Source organism: Ranitomeya variabilis, chromosome 5, assembly GCF_051348905.1.
Source record: "Ranitomeya variabilis isolate aRanVar5 chromosome 5, aRanVar5.hap1, whole genome shotgun sequence".
NCBI classification, from domain to species: Eukaryota; Metazoa; Chordata; class Amphibia; order Anura; family Dendrobatidae; genus Ranitomeya; species Ranitomeya variabilis.
Genome location: NC_135236.1, coordinates 75783804 through 75809094, shown reverse-complemented (window position 1 = coordinate 75809094; position 25291 = coordinate 75783804). Strand labels below are relative to the sequence as shown.

General features: G+C 44.5%; 2 protein-coding genes across 4 annotated transcripts in view; one reads left to right on the top strand and one right to left on the bottom strand.

Moving 5' to 3' along the window:
- Positions 1-2639, bottom strand: part of BAG4 (BAG cochaperone 4) — a 31990-nt gene extending 29351 nt beyond the window's left edge. Inside the window, exon 1 of one of the 3 annotated variants that reach the window (XM_077262290.1) lies at positions 2306-2639. In XM_077262290.1, coding sequence (XP_077118405.1) covers positions 2306-2479 — 174 coding nt within the window. In that variant the 5' untranslated portion in view covers positions 2480-2639. Of the gene's footprint in view, positions 1-2112; positions 2148-2305 lie in introns of those variants that run through there. The other 2 variants (XM_077262289.1, XM_077262291.1) reach the window with 2 other exon arrangements.
- A 341-nt stretch (positions 2640-2980) lies between these two features.
- LSM1 (LSM1 homolog, mRNA degradation associated) lies at positions 2981-23340 on the top strand. Its single transcript, XM_077262293.1, has 4 exons — positions 2981-3157; positions 6554-6622; positions 20394-20509; positions 22925-23340. Exons 1-4 carry the CDS (start codon positions 3112-3114, stop codon positions 23093-23095), a joined length of 402 nt encoding a protein of 133 aa, XP_077118408.1. The 5' UTR covers positions 2981-3111; the 3' UTR covers positions 23096-23340.
- The last annotated feature ends 1951 nt before the right edge of the window (positions 23341-25291 follow it).

Sequence of the window (25291 nt, the reverse complement as noted above, 5' to 3'; positions counted from 1 at the left end):
TTCCAAGCTCTGCCATGCGCCCAAACAGTGGTTTACCCCCGCATATGGGGTATCGGCGTACTCAGGACAAATTGTATAACAACTTTTGGGGTCCATTTTCTCCTGCTACCCTTGGTAAAATAAAACAAATTGGAGCTGAAGTAATTTTTTGGTGAAAAAAAGTTAAATGTTCATTTTTATTTAAACATTCCTATAATTCCTGTGAAGCACCTGAAGGGTTAATAATCTTCTTGAATGTGGTTTTGAGCACCTTGAGGGGCGCAGTTTTTAGAATGGTGTCACACTTGGGTATTTTCTATCATATAGATCCCTCAAAGTGACTTCAAATGAGATGTGGTCCCTAAAAAAAAAAAATATGGTGTTGTAAAAATGAGAAATTGCTGGTCAACTTTTAACCCTTATAACTCCCTAACAAAAAAAAAAATTTTGGTTCCAAAATTGTGCTGATGTAAAGTAGACATGTGGGAAATGTCATTATTAAGTATTTTGTGTAACATATTTCTGTGATTTAAGGGCATAAAAATTCAAAGTTGGAAAATTGTGAAATTTTCAAAATTTTCTCCAAATTTCCGGGGGGTTTTTTGTACCATGAAGTACAATATGTCACGAGAAAACAATGTCAGAATCGCCGAGATCCGTTGAAGCGTTCCAGAGTTATAACCTCATAAAGGGACAGTGGTCAGAATTGTAAAAATTGGCCTGGTCATTAACGTGCAAACCACCCTTGGGGGCAAAGGGGTTAAAGGCTGTAAAAGACTGCAGTGCAGGTTCACCTTCCAGCAGGACAATGGCCCTAACCATACTGCCAGAGCTACAATGGATGGTGTAAAACAGGGGTGGGCAATTATTCCCCCCCCCCCCCCCAAGGGCCCCATGAGAGACCGCCCCCAGAGTGGAGCGCCGAGGACAGAAAAGTCACCGCCGCTCTGCTGACCCCATAACTGCAGACTCCAGACCTCCTCTTCCATCTGCACAGAAATGGCGCCGTGTCCCACAGCAGAAAGGGGCGACTGTCACTACTGTCTAAAGCACGGTGGCGGCCCACAGTCAGCAGATGTCACATCAGACTCCCCCAGAGCAAGTTATTGGCAGAGAAAGGGGATTTCTTATGAATAGTTTGTTTCTATAATCGATGGGGGTCCAATGCCTCGGAAACCCACCGAGTCTACATGGACAGAGCCCCATAAGAGTTGTCCTATCGCTGACCCCTTATTATATTCGCTCCACTAGAGGAGCAAATCGCTGAGGTCGGAGCAGCGGGAATAGTCGGCGAGAGGCAAAACATGCCGGAGGAGGCTGCAATAAATGGAGACGGTGTCCTCCGGCGAAGGCCCCTCCACACGGGTGTCTCCGGTACGTCAGTGTCTCCGGTACGTGTGGTGACAAATCACAGGTTTGCTGCATCCCGGGGAGCACCCCCCGCAATACGTGCCATGTCCAGGAGAGCACCCTCGCAATAAGTGCCACTTCCCGAGGAGAACCCTCCAACAATACGTGCCACGTCCAGGGGAGCAACCTCCGCAATAGGTGCCACGTCCAGAGGAGAACCCCGGAATACGTGCCACGTCCCGAGAACCCCCGCAATACGTGCCACGTCCTGGGGAGCACCCCCGCAATACTTGCCACTTCCAGGGGAGCACCCCCCGCAATAATAATAATAATAATAATAATCTTTATTTATATAGCGCCAACATATTCCGCAGCGCTTTGCAGTTTAACAGTTTCAAACACAGCAGTCATAGGTAACAATGTTAACAATACAGTAATAAAGCAAAATAAGACGACCCTGCTCGTGAGAGCTTACAATCTACAATGAGGCGGGGAGATACAAAGTACAGGTGTGTATTTACAATGCGTATGTGTGTATTTGTATGTGTGTATTTGCAATACGTGCCAAGTCCCCTGGAGAACCCCCCGCAATACATGCCACGTCCCGTGGAGAACCCGCCGCAATACGTGCCACGTCCCCTGGAGAACCCCCAATACGTGCTTTGTGCCGGGGAGCACCCCCATAATACATGCCACGTCCAGGGGAGCACCCCCATAATATGTGCACTTTTGGGGCCTCTCTGCCCCCGCGGACCAGTCACACCCTCCACTTCTTCTTGGCACCTGGTGACAGCCACAGTCGCCTCCCGGACCGCGGTGGTCAGCCTCTCTCCGCCTCGCTGTGAGGTTACACCGGCTCCCGGTGACTGCACTGCCGCCATATTGGCCGTCCCCCAGCTTTCCCACAGTGGGGCGCCCCAGGAGAACGCACACGGTGAGGACGTGCACGGTCACTGAAGCACCGGACGGACAATACCTGGGCTCCGGCGGCTCCTCCCATCTCTCCGCCTCCGGCCCAGCTTCTTGCAGTCTCCTGGGGGTAGTATCCGGAGCCCCAGCCGGAGGCGGCCTCCCCCTGCCGCTGCCGCGCCATCACCTCCCCGGAGGGATAATATCCGCTGCCATCTCCGGCTCTGTGCGTAGCCGACATGAAAGTAGCAGAGTAAACAGCCAGCCGCGCAAACCCACTGCTAGTGCGCAAGCGCGGTACGAAGCATGGCAAGCAACCATGAGCCAATCACACCGGCTGAGAATAATCAGCAGCCAATTAGACTTGAGCGTGCGAAATGTGACACGCCCACTACAGTTTCAAACAGCCAATAAGGAGTAAGGGAAATTATCTGTCACTTTACCCATAAGTTACCGCCTTCACTTGTCCTCTACAAGTATTCTAGCCAATCAGGAGTGCAATAATTTGCTTACGTCACACTAACCTTCTCAAATCGTAACAGCAATATAAGCGCAGGCGCATATGAACCATATCATTTCTTGACCGCGCCTACTTTTATTATTTAAGCCAATCAGGTTTCAGATGTTAACCACGCCTTTTTAGGGAATATTAGATTGTGCTGTCCAATCGGTGTGATGTAATAATAGACGGCAGCCGTGTAACCACACCCACTCGGCGCGGAAATATGACGTCACGGTTGTGGTTATATTCCGCGACTCGTGTGGCGGGCGTCATTTATTATTTTTGTATCGAAGTATGGCGACGGTTCCTGCTGGCTGGTTGGCGCCGTGTCCGGTGTGAGGCTTTGCCCCGAGTAGGGGGCGGGTGAGAGGATGAATTACATGCCGGGGACCGCCAGCCTCATAGAGGACATTGACAGTCAGTATAGCGCGCGCCTGGGGCGGGAGGAGGGGAGGCGGCAGTGACTGAGCTCCAAGCTGACTTCCGGTTGGTTGTCATAGGCAACTGCGGTGCTTTTATTCCACTTAAAGGGATTGTCCTGAGTATATTCAATGTTTGCCCAACATGTCCCTTTAAAATGGGTTTCAAGTTTCAGAAGAGCTCTGTTCCCCCAGCTGAAGTTTTGTTGTTAGACATTGTGCTCTGCTCCCCATCACCAGGTCCAGCTGCAGCCAATTATTAGATCTGTGGTTTGAGCCACTGAGCCCCATTCTTGGCGCCAGCACTGCAGATAATACACTGCGAGCAGCGACGGAGATCGTTGATAGGACAGGGCAGAGTGTGTAAAGCAAAACTTTGTTTTTGCTTGGGAATGTGTTTTCCAAAACCAGAAAACCCCTTTAAAATGAATGTCCGTAGGCTTTTACTGCCCTCACCTGAGATCAGCATGATGTAGGGACAGAGACCCTGATTCCTACCATGTATCAGTAGTTGAGATGGTTTTTAGATGTAGCAGAGCTCTGAAAGCTGCCCACACCTGGTTCTATGTGTACGTCGTATAAGCACAGGAGGGGACATGGTCAGACCAGGTGCCAGGAGGGCACCAGTCCCGCAGTGATGATCTGCTGATAAAACACTTATTGTATTGAAACGGCACACAGTATATGAAATATCCAGAAATCAGGGTCTCTGCTCCTACGTTATGCTGCCCACAAATAAGAGCAACAACCTGCTTATAGTCCCTCTAAGTGACTGAGATTTTCAGACACTTAGCCAGGAGAAGGGGTACGGTATATAATCATCATGGTGTATCAGCTCATTCCCCTTCTGCTTCAGAGCTTCCATCCATTTTCAGATCAGTGGAACTGAATATCTCCCATGTGGGTATTTGTCCTGAAATCCAGGGGTGTGCATGTTGGTAAGCCAAACCTCCGACTCCTCAGTTTTCCTGACTCCAACCCCACATCCCTGCCTCGCTACTGAGCATGTGCATAAAGTGCAGCACAGATTCATCTCGGCTCCGACCCCACAGCACCGGTCACTACTGATCAGGTACATAAAGTGCAGCACAGATTCATCTCAGCTCCGACCCCACAGCACCGGTCACTACTGAGCATGTACATAAAGTGCAGCACAGATTCATCTCAGCTCCGACCCCACAGCACTGGTCACTACTGAGCATGTACATAAAGTGCAGCACAGATTCATCTCAGCTCCGACCCCACAGCACTGGTCACTACTGAGCATGTACATAAAGTGCAGCACAGATTTATCTCAGCTCCGACCCCACAGCACTGGTCACTACTGAGCATATACATAAGTGCAGCACAGATTCATCTCAGCTCCGACCCCACAGCACTGGTCACTACTGAGCATGTACATAAAGTGCAGCACAGATTCATCTCAGCTCCGACCCCACAGCACCGGTCACTACTGAGCATGTACATAAAGTGCAGCACAGATTCATCTCAGCTCCGACCCCACAGCACCGGTCACTACTGAGCATGTACATAAAGTGCAGCACAGATTCATCTCGGCTCCGACCCCACAGCACCGGTCACTACTGAGCATGTACATAAAGTGCAGCACAGATTCATCTCAGCTCCGACCCCACAGCACCGGTCACTACTGAGCATGTACATAAAGTGCAGCACAGATTCATCTCAGCTCCGACCCCACAGCATCGGTCACTACTGAGCATGTACATAAAGTGCAGCACAGATTCATCACAGCTCTGACTCCACAGCACTGGTCACTGCTGAGCATGTGCATAAAGTGCAGCACAGATTCATCACAGGTCCGACCCCACAGCACTGGTCACTACTGAGCATGTGCATAAAGTGCAGCACAGATTCATCACAGCTCTGACTCCACAGCACTGGTCACTACTGAGCATGTACATAAAGTGAAGCACAGATTCATCTCAACTAAAAGCCGAGATCCTTAGATCAGGAGCAGAACAGAGATTTATAGGACATTTCAGAACTTTCACAAATTCTTATGAAGACCCTTACAGCACAACCTGTATTGTAACCCAATGTGTTATATATTTTAGGAGTCGGTCCATTTTATATAGACTCCACCAAAATGGACACCAACTCTGACTCCACAGTCCTGGTTAAAACCCTTTAAGATTGCGCAACATTTTGTGGCATTGGTTGAAAAAAACACCTAGGTCCATAAAGCACAAGCTTTCCCCACAATTTACATTTACCATATCCCCCCAAGAGCCACTCTTCTTCTAAACAATGAAAATACTTAATAATTAATAAATAAATAAACCTAGTGTAGTGTTGGTCATACTGACTTGAAGAATCAAATTGTCAGGTCACTTTTACTGCACAAACATCCCAGATAATGGTGGCGTTGAGTTTTTTTTTTTTTTTTAAAGTCAGTATTTTATTTGTTAAATGAATGATGTCATCCAAAAAATAAGCCTTCATGTGGCTATATTGTAGTAAAAAATAAGGTATGACTCTAGGAAGAAGGTGAAGGGGAACTTGGTTTCTGCTTGCCCAGTTTGAGGACAGGCATAAAGTAGGGGCATAGATCTGATTTCAGAGCAGGGTCACTTACTGCGCTGCTTGCTGTAGTTATGATTAAATAGTTTTGTTTTTCTCAAGCAGCTCAGCTAGTCTCAATGCTGAGGTCCTTGACCACATGGTCATTAGCTGTCTGTCTACACTGTGCATAGGTAGTAAGCTGCCAGTGGTGGGGGTGGAGCTGGCCACAGCTCATGAATATGGATGATTTCCTAGCAGGAGCTCATCACCGAGAGGACTAACAGAGCTACAGCGGATCAATGTTTTATCAAAACTGCATTGAGAAGTCCAGTAAGTGACCCAGCGCTGGAATCTGGGTCTGTCCTTGTATAATGCTGGGGGAGCAAAAGATTGACAGATTCGTTAAGAAATGGATCCATAGTTTATTTTTTTTCTTTCTAAACTTTAGTTTTAATATTTCTGGTTATTATAGTCCACCCATTCCATCTATTACTTTTCCTACTCACCTCTAAACCCGCTTTAGTTCTACAATATCTTTATAGAACACTGGGGCACAAAACTTGACACAGTTGGAGAGAATTTATCAGACTGGCGTCTCACCTGCAAGTCTTGTACCGAAAACCTGCGTGGCATAAGACTCTTAAGTTTCCGTAAGGGGTGCAACCATTGCGATAAGCCTGGGGCATGGGCAGCCCAAAGGATGCGCCAACTCTCTATGGATAGGTGATAACTTGGACAACCCCTTTAATGGCTAATCAGTGGTGATGTGGGAGCGCCTGGAATCTGCTCAGTCTGACTTCCTCCCCCCTGGGTTTGTCTGTAGATCACTTTGGCAGCTCTGCCATATGACTGTACATTTCTTTTGTTCCAGAAAAGCACTTGGTCCTTCTCAGAGATGGAAGAACTCTCATTGGATACTTGAGAAGCATTGACCAGTTTGGTAAGTCTCTCATCTTGGTTCGTTTTATTTCCTTTGAACAGGGGTCTCCAATATGAAACGTTGAGCTGTTAAAAATACTGACATCTTAACGTTTGTGTGGCGTCAATACCAGACACAAAATAAGAACAGGAGTGACCCCTATATTGATTAACCCCTAAATTAATGGCTCAAAGGGATTTTTTTTTTCAATTACAGAAGCTTCTTGTGCAGTTTAAAGAAAAAAAAAATGCTCTGGACCCAGTAAGGGTGTGTAAAGGCTAGCGCCTCCCCACTGCTCCCAGGGGTCTGTCTCATCGGCAGCGCTTGCAACCAATCACTGGGCTTAGCGGCTCTACCAGAGTTGAATGCATGAGCTGCTCATGGTTTGCAGTGCTATCAAGGTGAAGTCCATGCCACAGACTCAGACACTGGGAGCAGCAGTAGACACTCAGTGTTGGACTTGGGCAGGGTGAGAGAGTTTGTCATAGACAAAAATTAAAAATCCTTAAGAAGCCACATTGAACATATGGGATTATTCACAAGTAGGGAAGAGAAAAACTAATTGACGAAGTTAGAAACATAGGAAGCGCTAACACTTCAACCTCCATTGAAGCAGGGACCTCCTGCGGTGACAGATAATAACAGCAGGGAGATATGCTGGGAAGAGGCAACAAGCCTGAGATCTGTTTATACAGGGGTGGGGAAGTATTTTTCCTAAGGATAAGTCTGCCTCTCCTCTAAGAATCTTCTTAGACTTTCTCTCTGGCGACCAGATATGGATATTGGGGTTTACATCAATCTGATGTTTATGGTAAATAGAGTTTCGGCAGCGAAGGGATGAACAGAACGCATTCACTCACATCACCATAAGGCCCACAAAAATTCCTTCAACTTAAAGGGAATATCCGGGACTTTATAAAGAAAAAAATGTACCAAGCACTATCAGGTAGGTAATTGCAACGTACCTGCCTGTTGTGCACGGCACTAATCTTCCCCGGCGCAGAGCGGTCACATATCGCTCCCGGTGGGGAGTCTGCTGACGGGGCGAGACTTCTGACGTCATTCTGACTGACAGCAGCTCCCCCGGTTAGATATCTGAGATCCAGCTGTCAATCAGAATGTCAAAGTCCCACCCTGTCGGCGGAGCGGAAAAGTCATCTCCGTTCTGTAGACCTGAGGTCAGCAGAGGTTACTGAATGACTGGCAGAAGCGTCTGTGCCGGGGAAGAACAGCGCCAGGCACGACTTGCAGGTAAGTTGCAGTTACCTGTCGGTTAGTGCATAGGTACATTTTGTTTTTTATAAAGTCCCAGATGCCCCTTTTATAACTAGTCAATAGATGATGCTGTACACAGGACTGTGGAGTCGGTAAGCCTAACCTCCGATTCCACCAAATTGGGCTCCGACTCCACGAGTCCCGACTCCACAGCCCTGGCTGTATATGCCATATATCTGTATTGAAAGGTAAAATTGTGATAGGAAACATGACTATTTCCCACCTGGGACCTCCAGGGGTGAAGAGATCCTGTAAGTTGGGGATCTCATAAAATTTAGAATGGCCGAGCACATCCTACAAACAGCCCCCACATGATCTAATCAACTGGAGGTATGTGGATGTAACTTTGATTTAGTAAGAGCAGAAGTTGGGTGTGGTCCTTTGGCAATCCTTGGTGGGTTCTGTCCATTTTGCTATGTGTTGCCTCCCTCTGCTAAGCTCTGAGCCATTTCTGTGACATCCCGTTTAGTAATGTTTAGTTTTTACTCTTCGCCACGACAGCACCCCACTGGAGAGAGGGATCCGCCCCGCAGGAACAGGAAACCTATTGAGAAATAAAAGGGGGCGGTCCGCCTCTCCTCCTCAGTTTAGGTTTCCTGTTCCTGCGGGAACGACAGGATTACTATGAAGAGAAAAATACCTGGGCATGCACGCCGCCTGTGCGGTATCTTTAAGAACGGCAGGGGCTGCAGTCCAGAGGCAGCGTCGGGGGAGATCCGTTTGACGGCTCCCTCCTCGTCTGACAAGAAGCCCGGATGATGACCTGGTCCGGGTGAGGCCGCCGGGCATCATTTCCGAAATGGGTGGCGGAAGCAAGCGCCGGAATCCTCGCTGATCAGGTGAGGACAGCGTTCCGGAAGTAAGTCCGAGGAAAATCCCGGACTGCGCATGCGCCGACCACCACCACCAATGATTTACCCGGAAGTATAGCTTTGAACTTCCGGAGCATCCAAGCTGCGGCCAGCGGCGGGGGGAGGCGCGGCCTTCGCGCATGCGCAATGCCGCAAAAGTAAAAAAAAAAAAAGGGACGCTCAAAACGCCCTATATAAATCAAACGAGCACCATTATTTGGCGATGCAAGATGTCATCCCCAGGTGCCATGGACCCTGAAACAGGAGACCAAGTACCCCCCGCCAAGGATCGTCCCAGCAAAGGATCTTCAGACACCGGTCACAAGAGCGGCTTGGTGGATAGATCCAGGGCAGGATCTCGGGCTTCTGATACGGTATTATCAGCTTCACTGGGTGAGTGTGACTAAACTCTACCTATTAAGCTAATGCTATCTCCCCTCTCTCTCTCTTCCTCCTTCTCTCGTCAGCGCACCACGGGTCAGGTTAAAAAGCGACAAAAAACAAAACATAGGGAATGCGCCTTATGTAGCCAGCCCCTACCTGACTCATACCCCAAAAAACTCTGCAAGGATTGCATAACTGAAACCACACAAGGAGCGGCAATGTCCGTTACGGACTTGCGTACCATTATCAGGGAGAAGTTGAGGGCTATGTCCCAAGATAAACCTCATAAAACCAAACCCACAATACCAACACCCTCGTCGGATTCAGATAGTGACCAGGCTGTATGTTCAGATGCCTCCTTACCATCATCATCATCGTCCTCATCGTCTGAAATTGAGGGACGTTCTTGTTTCCCGGTGGAAAGTGTGGACAACTTAATGAAATCAATACGAGACACTATGGGGTGTGAGGAGACAAAAGGTGCACAAACCACGCAAGACATAATGTTTGCGGGTTTGGCAGAGAGAAAAAGGAGATGTTTTCCGGTCATACCGGCAGTAAAAGCATTAATAAAAAGGGAGTGGGAAAAGCAGGATCAGAGAAGCTTCCTACCCTCAGCGTCAAAACGAAAATATCCGTTTAGTGACGAGGAGCTTCTTACATGGACTAAAGTCCCTAAGGTTGACGCTGCTGTAGCCTCTACCTCGAAGCAGTCAACCTTACCTGTAGAAGATGCGGGACTGCTCTCTGACCCTCTGGATCGCAAAGCCGAGTCCTCCCTAAAAAGATCCTGGGAGGCAACTACAGGAATATTTAAGCCGGCAGTAGCAAGCACTTGCACTGCCAGATCGATGCTCATATGGATCGATCAATTGGACCAACAGATTGAGAATAAAATCTCAAGAGAAAGATTACGGGCAGCTATCCCCTTGATACGGGGCGCAGCAGCCTTTATGGCAGATGCATCCACGGACTCCCTTCGGTTAGCGGCAAGATCTGCAGGTCTACCAGACCTTTCTCTTGAGATTTTATTCTCAATCTGTTGGTCCAATTGATCGATCCATATGAGGCAAGGCGTGCATTGTGGATGAAAAGCTGGAAAGGCGATGCGCAATCAAAATCTAAAATATGCGCCATCCCATGTGAGGGCGAGTTCCTCTTTGGCAAAACTCTAGACGACATACTAAAAAAAGCAAAAGACAGGAAAAAAGCTTTTCCTGACTCCTCTATTCCCTTTTATAGGAGGGCCTTTAAAAGGAGACCGTTTGGCAAAAGAAGGCAAACGGATAGGTCTACAACATGGACCGCTAAAGACGACAAGCAGAGAGGTACCATGTTTAGAAGACCCAACCCCCCAAAAGACAACAAATACTGAGGATATACAAGTTGGGGGCAGACTTACATTTTTCACCACTCAATGGGAGAAAATAACATCTAGCTCGTGGGTTTTAAATATCATCCGAGATGGAATTAAACTAAAATTCTCTCGTGTTCCCCACGAGTCTTATATTATAACATCCCTCAGCTCGCCTATACAGCAACAGGCGCTAGAGCTTGAAATTCAAACCCTATTATCAAAACGGGTCTTAGTCCAAATGCCGGTGGGACAGGAGGGTAGGGGATTCTACTCTCCCCTATTCCTAATTTCTAAGCCCGACGGTTCTTTTAGGACAATCATAAACCTTAAAAAACTCAATTCATTTATTGAAAACTATACATTTAAAATGGAATCCATTAGGTCCACCATAAAGCTCCTCTTCCCAAACTGTATGATGGGGGGCATTGATCTAAAAGATGCTTACTATCATCTCCCTATTCATAACAGGTACCAAAAATTCCTCAGGGTGGCGGTAATAATCAACAACAAGATTCGTCATTTCCAATATGCGGCCTTACCCTTCGGCCTCTCAACAGCGCCGAGGATCTTCACCAAGATAATGCTAGAGGTGATGGCCTACCTTCGCCAGAAGGAAACTTTGATAGTGCCCTATCTGGATGACTTTTTGGTAATAGGAAATTCAGTTACTCAATGTGCTGATCGTTTAGCTCACGCAATTTCCTCTCTACAGGACCTGGGCTGGATAATCAATACCGACAAATCCAGACTCACTCCGCTTTCCCGTCAGGCGTTCTTGGGGTTCCATTTAGACTCCATATCTCAAAAGTGTCTTCTGCCACAGGTAAAGATTCTACTAATCAGACACAAAGTCCTATCTGCAATAAATAATCCACGTATATCCCTAAGACAAGCTATGTCGTTATTAGGGTCTCTTATCTCTTGTATACCTGCAGTAAGATGGGCTCAATACAATACTCGAATGCTACAACATCAAATTTTACAAGAGGATAGACGGTTATTTGGTCACCTAAATGCAAAAATAACCTTATCTCAGGAGGTTTTAACTTCCTTAGAGTGGTGGCTAGACTCAAACCATTTGATGAGTGGGGTTCCATGGGTAATAACGCCAACTCATACCATAACCGCTGACGCCAGTCCTCATGGATGGGGCGCTCATATGGGGAATAATTATTGCCAAGGGTCATGGAACATGGAGGAAAGCTGCAACTCCTCTAACGTCAAAGAACTAAATGCCGTTAAATACGCCTTATACCATTTCCTCCCACAGCTTCGGGGGAAAGACGTCAGAGTCCTGTCCGACAACACCACCACGGTGGCGTATCTAAACAGGCAAGGAGGTACGCGATCAGAGACTCTGATGTCTTCTGCTACAGAAATCTTAAATCTAGCAGAAAGTCACCTAACATCCCTTACTGCACTGCACATAAGAGGAGCAAACAATCAGCAGGCGGACTTTTTAAGTCGACACACCTTGAGACAAGGAGAGTGGTGCCTAAACCAGCAAATTTTTCTGGACATAACATCTCTTTGGGGCCGTCCTCAGATAGATCTCTTCGCCACAAGAAGAAACAGAAAAGTCCGGAGATTCGCCTCCTTATCTCCAGCGGATCATCCGGACATTCTGGACGCTCTCCAAGCCCCTTGGCAGTTCAGTCTGGCGTACGCGTTTCCTCCCATCATATTGCTACCTCAAGTCATACGCAAAATCAGAGAAGAAGGAGCGAGAATTGTACTGATAGCTCCATTCTGGCCCAAGAGACCATGGTTCTCATGGCTACAGACCATGTCGGTCTCAGATCCTTGGGTCCTCCCCTCAACACCCAACCTTCTCTTCCAGGGTCCGTTTTTCCACCCTCAGGTGGACAATCTCCACCTGACGGCCTGGAATTTGAGAGGCAGATGCTAAGATCAAGAGGATTCTTGGGGGGTTTGACACACTTCTCCAGAGTAGAAAACCTTCCACCACAAAAATTTATACGAGAATATGGAAGAAATTCTTACAATTCCATTCATCCACCAACATATCAGAAATTCCGATACAATCTATCCTGGAATTTCTTCAAAAAGGGAGACAACTAGGTTTAACTGTAAACACCTTAAAAGTTCATGTTTCAGCACTAGGAGCCCTCTATGGCCATAACATTGCGGGAGATAGATGGGTATCCAGATTTATCACAGCCTGCGAAAGAATAAATCCAGTTAACATACCTAGGATTCCACCCTGGGATTTAAATTAAGTTTTACAAGCCCTAACAGACTCTCCATTCGAACCAATAGACTCAATACCCATTAAATGTCTATCACTAAAAACTGCCCTCTTGGTAGCACTGACTTCAGCTAGGAGAATCAGTGACATCCAGGCACTCTCTATAGATCCACCTTTTTTGTTAACCTTTCAAGATAAGTTATTTCTTAAACCAGACCCTTCCTACCTTCCCAAAGTATCAAAAAAATTCCATAGGTTGCAAGAAATAATCTTGCCCACTTTCTTCAGTAATCCCTCCACTCCTGAAGAACAGAAATATCACACTCTAGACGTTAAAAGAGTAGTGTTAAAATACATTGAAAGGACCAGCAGCTGGCGACAGAGTAGGGCTCTGTTTATTTCCTTCCAGGGTCACAAGAAGGGTCATGGAGTAACAAAAAGCACCTTATCCCGGTGGATCAGAGAGTCTATCAGACTGGCTTATTCCGCGAGGAAAGAAAACCCTCCGGAAGGCATAACAGCACACTCTACCAGAGCGATGGCATCCTCCTGGGCAGAGAGGGGAGACGTCCCGATTGAAACTATATGTAAGGCGGCAACCTGGTCAAATCCTTCTACATTCTATAACCACTATAGGCTAGACCTATCGTCAACTTCTGACCTAGACTTTGGCAGGACTGTCCTCAGCACGGTGGTCCCCTCCCTAGGTGATGGTCTCTGAAAGATCTCCAGTGGGGTGCTGTCGTGGCGAAGAGTAAAAAGCCGGATTACTCACCGGTAATGCTCTTTTAGTGAGTCCACGACAGCACCCTCTTACATCCCTCCCTAGATTAATATAGTACATACTATTGAGTAAAATACTTTTAATCATAAGCAAATAAGTTTGAAAAATGAAATAAATGATATTTGCCTAATACTGGCGGTCATCCGGGTACTCTGAAATCAAAACTGAGGAGGAGAGGCGGACCGTCCCCTTTTATTTCTCAATAGGTTTCCTGTTCCTGCGGGGCGGATCCCTCTCTCCAGTGGGGTGCTGTCGTGGACTCACTAAAAGAGCATTACCGGTGAGTAATCCGGCTTATCCCTTTTATGTATTTGATGTAATTGTATATTCCGTATTGTCCTTTTCCCATTTTGCATAATCTTGTATATTTTTATATATACTCCTACCACTCTGGAATATATATATATATATTTTAGTAATAGCTCTGTTCCCCTTGTTCTGTAAACCGCACTCTTGGAGCCATACTCTACCTGTAGTGGGTGTCCAATCAGCCTGTATAAATGATTGGTAGCAGCAAGTAGTTCTTTTGTTATTGTGGAATTGGCAGTGACTGTACTAGGGTGTATGTATATAAATGTGGATATATTCCGTGCGTTGGAATTGGTGGTGTATGTACCATACACTCATTGTGAGTCCCCCAATAACTGGCCTAGTAGTGGAAACAGCCACCTTCATCATTTGTCAGTCAAGTGCGTAATTGTCCTGATTATTCGAGACAGCAGAGTCTCCTTCCCTTGACAGTTGGTGGCAGCGGTGAGATCTGTGATCATCGCTATATTAGATATGTTTTTTCTAGTTTTTCCTATATAGAAGTTTAATATTTTAGCTTGGAGACTGGGGCTTTTGATGTGTGGCGTGTAAAGGGGCACAATTTTGGGTGCAACATGGAATTGTAGCAACCTTTCATATTTTACGCCAGCTATAAAAGGTGGGACAGAAGGTGGTGGGCTCGACCACAGCCGTCACAATAATTAGTATAAGAACATGAGAGCTTATAGTGAAATGAACTCCAGCTCGTATAGATTCTGGGGCAAGTGTGACAGAAGAAAGGCCAGTATTGATGTAACGGCCCACCAGCGTAGGAGATGGTAGGCAAAACATGTGGTTCATATATGGATTAAGCCTTGTTTACATAAAACTGCTCCCCCTTTAAAGGGTTAATATAGAAACCTGTTTGCGCTGGGCATTTTCATGATTCACAGCCTGTGACTTATTGTCGGCCTGTACATCACTCCGTCACTAGGTGGCAGTGGTGGAGCTGGCACTGATTGCTATGTATTATATATCCACACTGTATAGGCAGCTGATCACCGGCCATTGGACGTCCAGCTGGAGAGAGGAAACTGCCAACATTTGGTGGTCAGGGGGCATTCAGAGTTTTATATGTTGGCAGGCATACATGGGGGGTGGGATATGTTCCCATGCATGGTTACCCCTGTATTCTTACACATCACCAGATGGTAGTATGCAGAGATGCATATGACAATAACAGCACAGTAAGTGTGTATGTATGTACTGCTCAAAAAATAAAGGGAACACTGACATACCACATCCATAGTGGAATGGGTAGAAAACGATGAAACATAAAAATGATAAATGTAAATCAAAATTAATATACCATGGAGGTCTGCAGTTGGAATGATGCTCAAAATCAAAGTGGAAAATCAAATTCCAGGCTGATCCAACTTCAGTGGAAATGCGTCATGACAAGGAAATGATGCTCAGTATTGTGTGTGGCCTCGACGTGCCTGTATGACCCCCCTACAATGCCTGGGCATGCTCCTGATGAGGCAGCGGATGGTCTCCTGAGGGATCACCTCCCAGACATGGATTCAAGTATCAGTTAATTCCGCGACAGTCTGGTGGAATGTGGAGTTGGTGGATGGAACAGACATGATGTCCTAGATGTGCTCGATTTTGTATTCAGGTCTGGGGAACGGGCGGGCCAGTCCATAGTTTCAGTGCCTTCATCTTGCAGGAACAGCTGACACACTTCATCCATGTGAGGCCTAGCATTGTCCTGCATCAGAAGGAACCCAGGTCCCAGTGCACCTGCATATGGTCTCACAATGGGTTTGAGGATCTCATCCCGGTACCTAATGGCAGTCAGGGTTACCTCTGGCAAGCACATGGAGGGCTGTGCGGCCCTCCAAAGAAATGCCTCCCCACATCTATACTGATCCACTTCTGGAGGTCATTTTGCCGGGATCTGGCACTGATCTTCCTTTTCCTCCTTGCACAAAGGCTGAGTTAACAGTCCTGCTGCTGGGTTGTTGCCCTCCTATGGCCCCCTCCATGTCTCCTGGTATCTGCTCCATGCTCTGAACACTGTGGTGATACACAGCTACCCTTCTTGCCACAGCTAGCATTGATGTGCCATCCTGGATGAGCTGCACTGCCTGAACAACATCTGTGGGTTGTAGACACCGTCTCATGCTACTGTACAGTACCTGTAGGGGTGAGAGCATTTACTCTACTCGGCGCCATTTCCTTGTCTTGAGGCATTTACACTGAGGTTGGGTCAGCCTGTAATTTGATTCATCACATTTAATTTGAGTATCATTCCAAATGCAGACCTCTAAAATATATACAACCCATCCAGTAACAGTGTGTGTGTATGTGGGGTCTCACATCCTGGCATACCAAAATAGCCCGTAAAATAAATACATTATATATGTGTTTATATATCGCTTCCCTATATATTTATTTTTATTTTTTTTTAAACAATTAGATTTTTATTAAGTATTTAAAGGGAACAATAACAGTAACATGCATATATATATATATATATAGATAAGATATGACAAGTTTGAGTTACAAGTTACATAATATCAGTGATAGAGCAGAACATCTGCTTTGTGTTATATATACATATCTATAGCAGGTGTAAATGTGCAATTAGAGAAAGAAATCGTCGAGTTGCTCTTTCAGTTGTGACCATCTGCCCCATCTGGTTTGAAAGCGATCCTTGGAGAGAAGGTTGGTGTAATAGATTCTCTCGAATGTGAAGTGTCTGTCGATTAACAGTATCAAACGCCTCACATTTGGGGGGTGAACATTGTTCCATTCTTTAGCGATCAGGTAGCACGCAGACATTAAGATATGACCAGCCAGAAATCTGTCCGCTTTGAATTGGTCTAAGTTGATGAGAAGTAAGGCCATAGCAGGGCGTGGTGATACAGGTCTTTTAATCAAGAGTGAGATTATCGCAAAAACCTCGGACCAAAAGGCTTTAAGGTGGGGACATGACCAGAAAACATGTAACAGGTCTGCTGACTGGTCACACTTCCTCCAACACATCCCATCATGATCTTTAACAAAATATTTAAGTCTGTCGGGAGTCAGGTAGTACCTTTGAGTTAATTTATAGTGGGTTTCTAAGGTGTTTGAACATCTGGAAGCTTTCCCCGCCAGTTTGAAAGATTGTGTCCATTGGAATGGTGAAACTGTTATGTTTAATTTTTGCTCCCATTTCTCAAAGGGGCCCGAGTTACTGAAAGTGTGTTTATCAGTCATAATGTTATAAAAGGCCCTCAAATAGCTCTTGCTCCTTGGAGGTGGGTTCGCAAAGAAATTGATGGTAGTTTGATTAAAGAATAATTGTTTGGATATGTTTAGTTCTAACCTTTTATATTCTTCCTTAAGGAAGTAGTAAACAAAATTTATTTAAATGGCTAAAGCATTCTGGGTTACAAGATAGCTGCAGAATATTAAATGCTAACTCAAAAGAATTTACAAGATATTGCCCACATAACAAATCCTTCACAAGGATTGACCATATCTTCACAAGCCTTTCGGTAGTAGACTCATATGAAAAATTTGTCACAGGCCCAATCACATGGTCAGACCATGCACCTATCCTCCTTAAACTCAGAACCGTAGATAAAGAAAACAAATTATACAATTGGAAATATAGTAAATTTATAGCCAACACACAAGATAACCCCAAGCTAATAGAACAAGCTATCTCTCACTATTTTGCTGAGAACTCAACACAGGAAATCAATCCAGAAACACTATGGCAAGCCCATAAATGCGTGATTAGGGGAATTCTAATTCAGCTGGGAGCTAAACAAAAAAAAAATAAGGGAACTTAAACAGAAAGAACTGATAGAAAAAATAAAAACCCTAGAGGCTGCCGCCCAAAATGACATAAGCTTTGACAAACATAACGAATTACACATTTGCAGGCTAGATCTCAGGAATTTACTAATTGCCCAATATGAAAAAAAAGCCACCTTCTTTGGGGCTGGCTACTACACAGACAACAATAGACCTACTAGGCTGATGGCTAACAAATTTAAGCCTATAAAGACGAGAAAGGCAATTGACAAAATCTCTCTGGCCTCTGGCGACGCTCTAAAACCAAGAGACATTGCAAAAGCTTTCAAAGATTACTATTCCAAATTATATAACTTGAAAGACAGCAAAAATGTCTCACCCCCCTCCCAAGATCAAATCGAATCATTCTTAAAGAAAATAAAACTTGGGAGCCTTACGTCAGAACAAAGAGAGATACTCGACATGCCTTTTAGTGAGAGAGAGGTTATGACCGTCATTAATGGTTTCAAGCTCAATAAAACGCCGGGTCCAGATGGATTCACAAATGAATATTACAGACAGTTCCAACAACTGCTCGTTCCCCACCTGACCCAGACACTCAATTTCATCAGGGTGAATGGAGCATGCAACAAAGAAATGCTTAGAGCCACAATAGTGGTTATCCCTAAAGCCAATAAAGATGCAACAAAAATTGAGAATTTTAGACCGATATCACTATTAAACACCGATATTAAAGCATATGCTAAAATTATAGCAAACAGATTGCAACATATCATCCCTGATGTCGTTCACCCTGATCAGGTGGGTTTCGTGAGACAAAGACAAACATATGACAGTACTAGACGTGTGTTGAACCTTCTCTCTCTGTGTAACCGCAGGCAGACTCCCAGTTTGTTTATTACCCTAGACGCAGAAAAGGCGTTTGATCGCTTGAATTGGGACTTTGCATTCGCGGTACTTAGAAAATTAAATTTTAGCCCAAATTTAATCAACAGCATTCAAGCATTATATTCCACCCCATCAGCTGCCGTGCTGGTTAATAATACACTGTCAGACCAGTTCCCAATCTCTAATGGTACGAGACAGGGTTGCCCACTCTCCCCCCTGATTTTTGTCCTCAGCCTAGAACCGCTGGCACAATATATCAGAGACTCTGACAGGGTTAAGGGTATAATCTCAGACAATACGGATCACAAAATTGGTTTATATGCTGATGACATTATCCTGACCTTGTCAAGTCCAGTCAGTTCTATCAGACATGCTTGGGAAATCATAAATGACTTCAGCAAAGTATCTTTCTATAAATTGAACTACTCTAAAACCATTGTTCTGTCTCTCTACCTACCAACCCAAACGAGGCAACTACTGCACAGATCCTACCCCTTTATATGGAACCGTACTCAAACTCCATACCTTGGTATTCTGCTGACTGATAACATACACAACCTATGTAAAGTCAACGCCGATCACGTCCATGATGAGCTAGAGCAAAATATTAAAACCATCTCAAAACCCCCCTCTTCGTGGCTCGGAAGAGTCACTTTATACAAAATGCTTTTTCTCCCTAAAATATTGTACTTTTTCAGAAACGTCCCCCTACCACTCCCCAGATATACCTTGCAGAATTTAACTAAACAAATGAATAAATATATATGGCCCCGGGGGAAATCGAGAATAAAGAAACAAGTCCTGATGCGGTCCAAAGACAATGGTGGAATTGCCCTTCCCGATTTAAATGCATACTATCACTCCACTATACTCGATCAAACCAAACTATGGTTTAAAAATACTGAAAATCTAGAATGGCCTAAAATGGAACTAGCCTCCATGCCTAACCAAGAACCCCTTTTATATTTGTATAATTTTTTTCCTAAAACATCAAAAAGTTAAAAATATTCACAATCCCATCATTAAGGCATCGGTTCAAAGTTGGATATATCTCCAATCTCAGAAATTTAATAGATTCCCTCACTCTGTCAAACCACTCCATATTTCATATTTACTCCCAGTTAGGCCCACACTAAGATCCCATTACGAAACTTGGTCAAAACAAGGGATTAAATCTATCCATGATCTTCTGGAGGCTAACCAATTTATTCCCTTTAACATGTTGAAGGATAAATTTAAAATTAAAAGTAGCGAATTCATATATATTTATTTTTACACTGGAGGTGTACTCATCCATGTAGCAGCTATTCCTGTATATTTTCCTGCTTTTGTGATGAGTGATTGTTATTCAAATATCTGGAGGGAAATTTTATTTCTTGCTGAAACGTAAACATTTGTTATGCAAAAAGTTCCCCCCCCCCAATGTATACAGGCACATGGCCTATAACCTGGTACTAGCCACGTCGTGGGATCAGGATTTAGAGATGTTACGTGGTAGTACTTATTATTGGCGAGGTGAAGGTACCACTAAATAACTAGGGAAACATCACATTTCTTGAGTCAATAAGAGGATCTGTCATCTGGTTTAGTAAATAATCTCATTCCCCACTTTACTGCTCGATCTCACCAATCCTTTTATTTCTCTTGAAAATTTTGATTGAATTGATCTGTACCTAATTGGCAAAGGATGTGAGAAATGTATGTTGTCAATTCATTGCTACTACCAGGAGAAATAAGAGTAATGGTGCAGTGTCTGAGCTTTAGACTTTTCTCTAGACCTGTAATGGCGTAAGTTAAAATCGCCTTACAAGAACCATGAGCTGCGCCCAGTGCCCACCTGAGACATCCCCTTTAACAAAGCGTTCTCCTGCTCTGTCCCAGGCCTGGCACGGTGGCACCGCCTCACGTATCAGGAAAGATCTGATCTCACAAATCACTAATGCCTTTTTTCTTTTTTTTTTTTTTTTCTTCCCTGTTTTTAGCCAATCTTGTTCTGCATCAGACTGTGGAGAGGATACACGTTGGGAAGAAATATGGAGATATTCCTAGGGGAATATTTGTGGTACGAGGAGAAAATGTGGTCCTACTCGGAGAGATAGTAAGTAACGAAAGTGGTGAATGCCCCACGCAATGATCTTCAAAAAAACCCAATCTGGCAGGTGTCGGCACGGAGCCCAGCTGTTAAGATCACCCGACCTTGGTCTTTTTAGCCATAAGGAGGTTTTCTATGACTTATAACTTGATCCATCCTTAGGATGGGGCCTGAATATTAGAGCAGTGGGGTTCTGACTCTTGGCGCCCCCTCCGATTAGCAGTGAAGGAGCCATTCATGGATTGCCATGCGCAGCTTTTAGTAGTTGTATTCCAGTTCATCCAAGCTAATGACAACTCTGCGCACCGGTGTAAATGACACCGTACCAGTCCTTGGGCCATATACCGCTGAGGCCCGTACTGTATACGGGTAGGGTATCGGCATCAGAGGTGACCTGGAACGGTCCAGTGAAAGGACAGGTTTATATTCATCATTTTACCTGTGTGTAGCATTCTCTTTATTTTGCCCACATTTCGGTAATCTAACACAAAGCAAAATCTTTTTTTTTTTTTTTTTTTTTTTTTAACCTAAAAGAGCCAACAAATTCCAGGAAATCAATGAATCCTGCATAGTGGAGCTTGAAAATGGATTTTCAAAACTAGACAATCCTCTTAAAAGGGATAGTCTGACGTAAAGGGGGACTGAACATGTGACCAATGCCATATTGGAGGGGATCTCACTACCAGGACCCCCACTGGTCGCCAAAATAGGGAGCCCTGCGAATGGCCATAAGAGCACATAAAGGTGGAATTTGTATGGAGGGGTGTGTACAAAGCTGCTCCGGGGGAATGAGTCTCCTGTTCTCCAGATCACCAGAGAGGGTACCCCCACTGATCTAATATTTGCGACCTATCCAGTGGAATATCTCTCTAAGAATTTCACATTTTATTGATATTCACTCCCTATGTGGCCCTTTAATTCATAGGGGACAAATATTTCTTAAATATTTTACAAAATATTCAATTAGTTATAATAAAAACTTACTGATGTTGTCTAGCACAGTCGCACAGATATCTGTCATGTGACGCAAGAATTTGTGTAGTTCTGACTGTCAGTTGACATCATGACCCCATGACATGGGTCCGGCGTCATCGCTCATAGAACCACAAAGGGCCGAAAAGTAATATTGACAGCTCCTTGTGGCTGACGTGGTGGGACAAAGGGAAGGAAGGGGCTGGTAGCGGAGACGGTCTGGAAACGAGCTCAGTAATAAGTGATAAATGGTTGCACATCCAATTGGAAGAGCGTTTCCAGTGGGGACCACAAGGCTCTGTCCTGGCCCCAGTTTTCAACATTTTTATAAATGAGCTACATAATAGAACTGAAGGTAAAGCAATCAAATTTGCAGGTGATGCAAAGCTAGGAGGGATAGCTAACACTAGAGAAGACAGAAAGGATTCAGAAGGATCTACATAAGCTTGAACGATGGGCAGTGACTAGTAGAATGGTATTTACCAAGGAGAAATGCAAGATTCTACATCTGGGCAAGAAAAATGAATATTACATCTACAGAATTGGAGGAATAGAACTAAGCAACAGCATGTGTGAAAAAGACTTGGGTATACTAATAGATCACAGACTGCACATGAGTCAACAGTGTGACGCAGCAGCAAAAAAGCAAACAGATCTAAGATGTATTGAGAAGCAGAGAGTCTAGATCACGTGAAGTAATTCTACTTCTTCACTCCTCGTTGGTCAGGCTTTATGTGGAATACTGTGTCCGGTTCTGGGCACCACGTGGTAAAAAAAAGACTGAAAAAGTAGAGCAAGTTCAGAGAAGAGCTACCGGGATTGTGACTGGTCTGAAAACCATGTCCTATGAGGAACGGTTAAAGGATCTGGGAATGTTTACATTGCAAAAAAGGCTAAGAGGAGACTTAATATCGGTCTACAAATATCTCAAGGGCTGTCACGTTGTAGAGGGATCATCATTATTCTCATTTGTACATGGAAACACAAAAAGCAATGGAATGAAAGGGAGAAGACACAGATTAGATATTAGAAAACACTTTTGACAGTGAGGGTGATTAATGAGTGGAACAGGCTGCCACGAGAGGTGGTGAGTTCTCCTTCAATGGAAGGCTTCAAGCAGAGGCTGGACAGACATCTGTCTGGGATGATTTAGTGAATCCTGCATTGAGCGGGGGGTTGGACCAGATGACCCAGGAGGTCCCTCACAGCTCTAACCTTCTACGATTTTAATGATGTATGGAAAATGGGAGGATGCTGGTACATGTAGTCTCCATGCGCACAGAGAGTATGAGTCTGGCGTCCATGAACAGTAAAGTTGTGAAATCTTAAGTGGGGGGGATATAGAACAAATATCAGAATGGGTATTGGAACTTTTTATTTTTCTGTTGCCTTTAATGGTCTTTAATAGTAAGATAACAAATTCTAAATGTTTTCTTTTTGTCACCACAGGACCTGGAGAAGGAGAGCGACACACAATTACTACAAGTCTCCATTGAGGAGATCTTAGAGGAGCAGCGTTTAGAACAGCAAGGCAAGCAGGAGGCGGAGAAGGTGAAGCTGCAGGCCCTGAAGGAGCGCGGCCTGTCTATTCCCAGAGCGGACACCCTGGATGAGTACTGAACTCCTGAGCGGACGATGGCACCGTACGTGTCCATACTTACCACACATCCCAGGGGGATTACTTTACGTTAAGCCTTTTTTCTATCTGGACTAGTCATCTTCAGCCGCAATATATTAATTATGGGTAAAATTTATGAAATGATTTCGGCTGCATGTAATGACGCCAAGATGAGAGCACTTACGTTCCACAATAATGAGGGGAAGAAGTCCCATTAAAGATTTAATTTGATTGGTTTATTTTTTAATCATTGTGTTTCTTCTCTTTATTATACCATGAGCATGGGAATACCTGTCTGTGGCTTGAGGGATTTCTGTCTAGTGCAGGATGCCAAGGAGAATCCCTTTCTTACACGGCCCCTCAGGCTGTACACGAAGCCTAAAAATGCACTGGTTGTTCTTCTTGAAGTGAACCTGTTCTTCCAGGAAAGAAGTGGTCAGGTCATAGTGAGTGCTGGTGCAGAGATCACCATTGGACTTGTGATTGGCTTTGCTCGGCATTCTACAGAGATGATGGCAAAACAGTGTACAGACTTGTACTTGCTATGAGCCTGTTCACCACTAACCCCTCGTCAAGCTAATTTGCTCATTTGGTTTAGTACTAGTGAAGATTATGTGGACTGTAGCATGAAGATGCAAAAAAAAAAAGTGTGTCCAAGTTTAAAACTTTTTCCTTGCCTTAAGCAGTGTTCCCCAACTCCGGTCCTCAAGAGCCACCAACAGGTCGTGTTTTGAGGATTTCCTTAGTATTACACAGGTCATTGAATGCTTGCCTGTCCAGGTGATGCAATACTAAGGAAATCCTGAAAACATGACCTGTTTGTGGCTCTTGAGGACCAGACTTGGGGAACACTGCCTTAGAGAATCCCACCAAATTTTTCATGTTAAGCTGAACATACAATGTCATAGTGGCTGCAGAGCGGAATAAAACATTTTAGGGTTTTTAATTTCACCCCTCAGTTGCAGAGATATTGCCAATCACAGTATTTGGCACCTTCTGAGAGCTTTCAAGTCCAAGTGGGTGATATCGGGTATTTTTTGCTGGGGGCTCGTACTTCTCCCTGTATGATGCTGACCAATCGTAAGCAATAGCTCGGGTTTTTCAGTATGTGAGATGTAATGATACAGCTCTGATCTCCTGGTCTAACCTCCTGCATGATTAGAAAGTGCTGGGAGATTAGAGCACAGAGGACTCGCACCTTTCAGATAAGTAATGTGGAGTTGGGGCAGCACAGCTGAAGTTAGCAGTGTCCTATTATAAACCCTTCGATCAGCGTTACTCCTTTCATAGCACTGTCAGCTCTGCTGTTCTGTTCCTACCCCCACACAGAGCATCCTGAGCTGTCAGTAACCATATTTCTGTTGTGCTTTTTAACAGACGTTAGTGTGACACGTCTCCAGACAGTGTTGGGGACAGGGCAGTACAGCAGAGCAGACAGTATGAGAGGAGGATTGGGCAAATCATACAGGAAGTGGAAAATATTAGTGTTTCTGGAATTTGGCAACATTTTGCTCTAAGTTACTGGGAAAGAGAATTCCAGCATCCGGTGGAAGTAAATTCAGTTATTAGACCTCTTAAATATAAAAAAAAAATAGGAAAATTCTGCTGTCCTGTACGGATCTTGCTCATGGCAGTATTGCGCCAGACATGAATTAGAATGCTGCATCCAATGACATTTCAGCAGTAAGTCACATGATGGATCCGTTTAAAAAACAAACAAATAAAAAAAAAAACTGCAAGTATTAACCCCTTAGTGACAGAGCCAATTTGGTACTTAATGACCGAGCCAATTTTTACAATTCTGACCACTGTCAATTTAAGAGGTTATAACTCTGGAACGCTTTATCGGATCCCGCTGATTCTGAGATTGTTTTTTCGTGACATGTTGTACTTCAAGTTAGTGGTAACATTTCTTCGATATTACTTGCGATTATTTATGAAAAAAATGGAAATATGGCGAAAATTTTTAAAATTTTGCAATTTTCAAGCTTTGTATTTTTATGCCCTTAAATCAGAGAGATATGTCACAAAAAATAGTTAATAAATAACATTTCTCACATGTCTACTTTACATCAGCACAATTTTGGAAACAATTTTTTTTTTTGTTAGGGAGTTATAAGGGTTAAAAGTTGACCAGCAATTTCTCATTTTTACAACACCATGTTTTTTTTAGGGACCACATCACCTTTGAAGTGATT

What these genes read in the sequence shown, in the direction of transcription:
- LSM1 (XM_077262293.1), top strand. Translation starts at nt 3,112, where the DNA reads ATGAATTACATGCCGGGGACCGCCAGCCTCATAGAGGACATTGACA. An exon ending in CCTCATAGAGGACATTGACA is followed by an intron (nt 3,158 to 6,553) that starts GTCAGTATAGCG and finishes CTTTTGTTCCAG; the next exon opens with AAAAGCACTTGGTCCTTCTC. An exon ending in GAGAAGCATTGACCAGTTTG is followed by an intron (nt 6,623 to 20,393) that starts GTAAGTCTCTCA and finishes CCCTGTTTTTAG; the next exon opens with CCAATCTTGTTCTGCATCAG.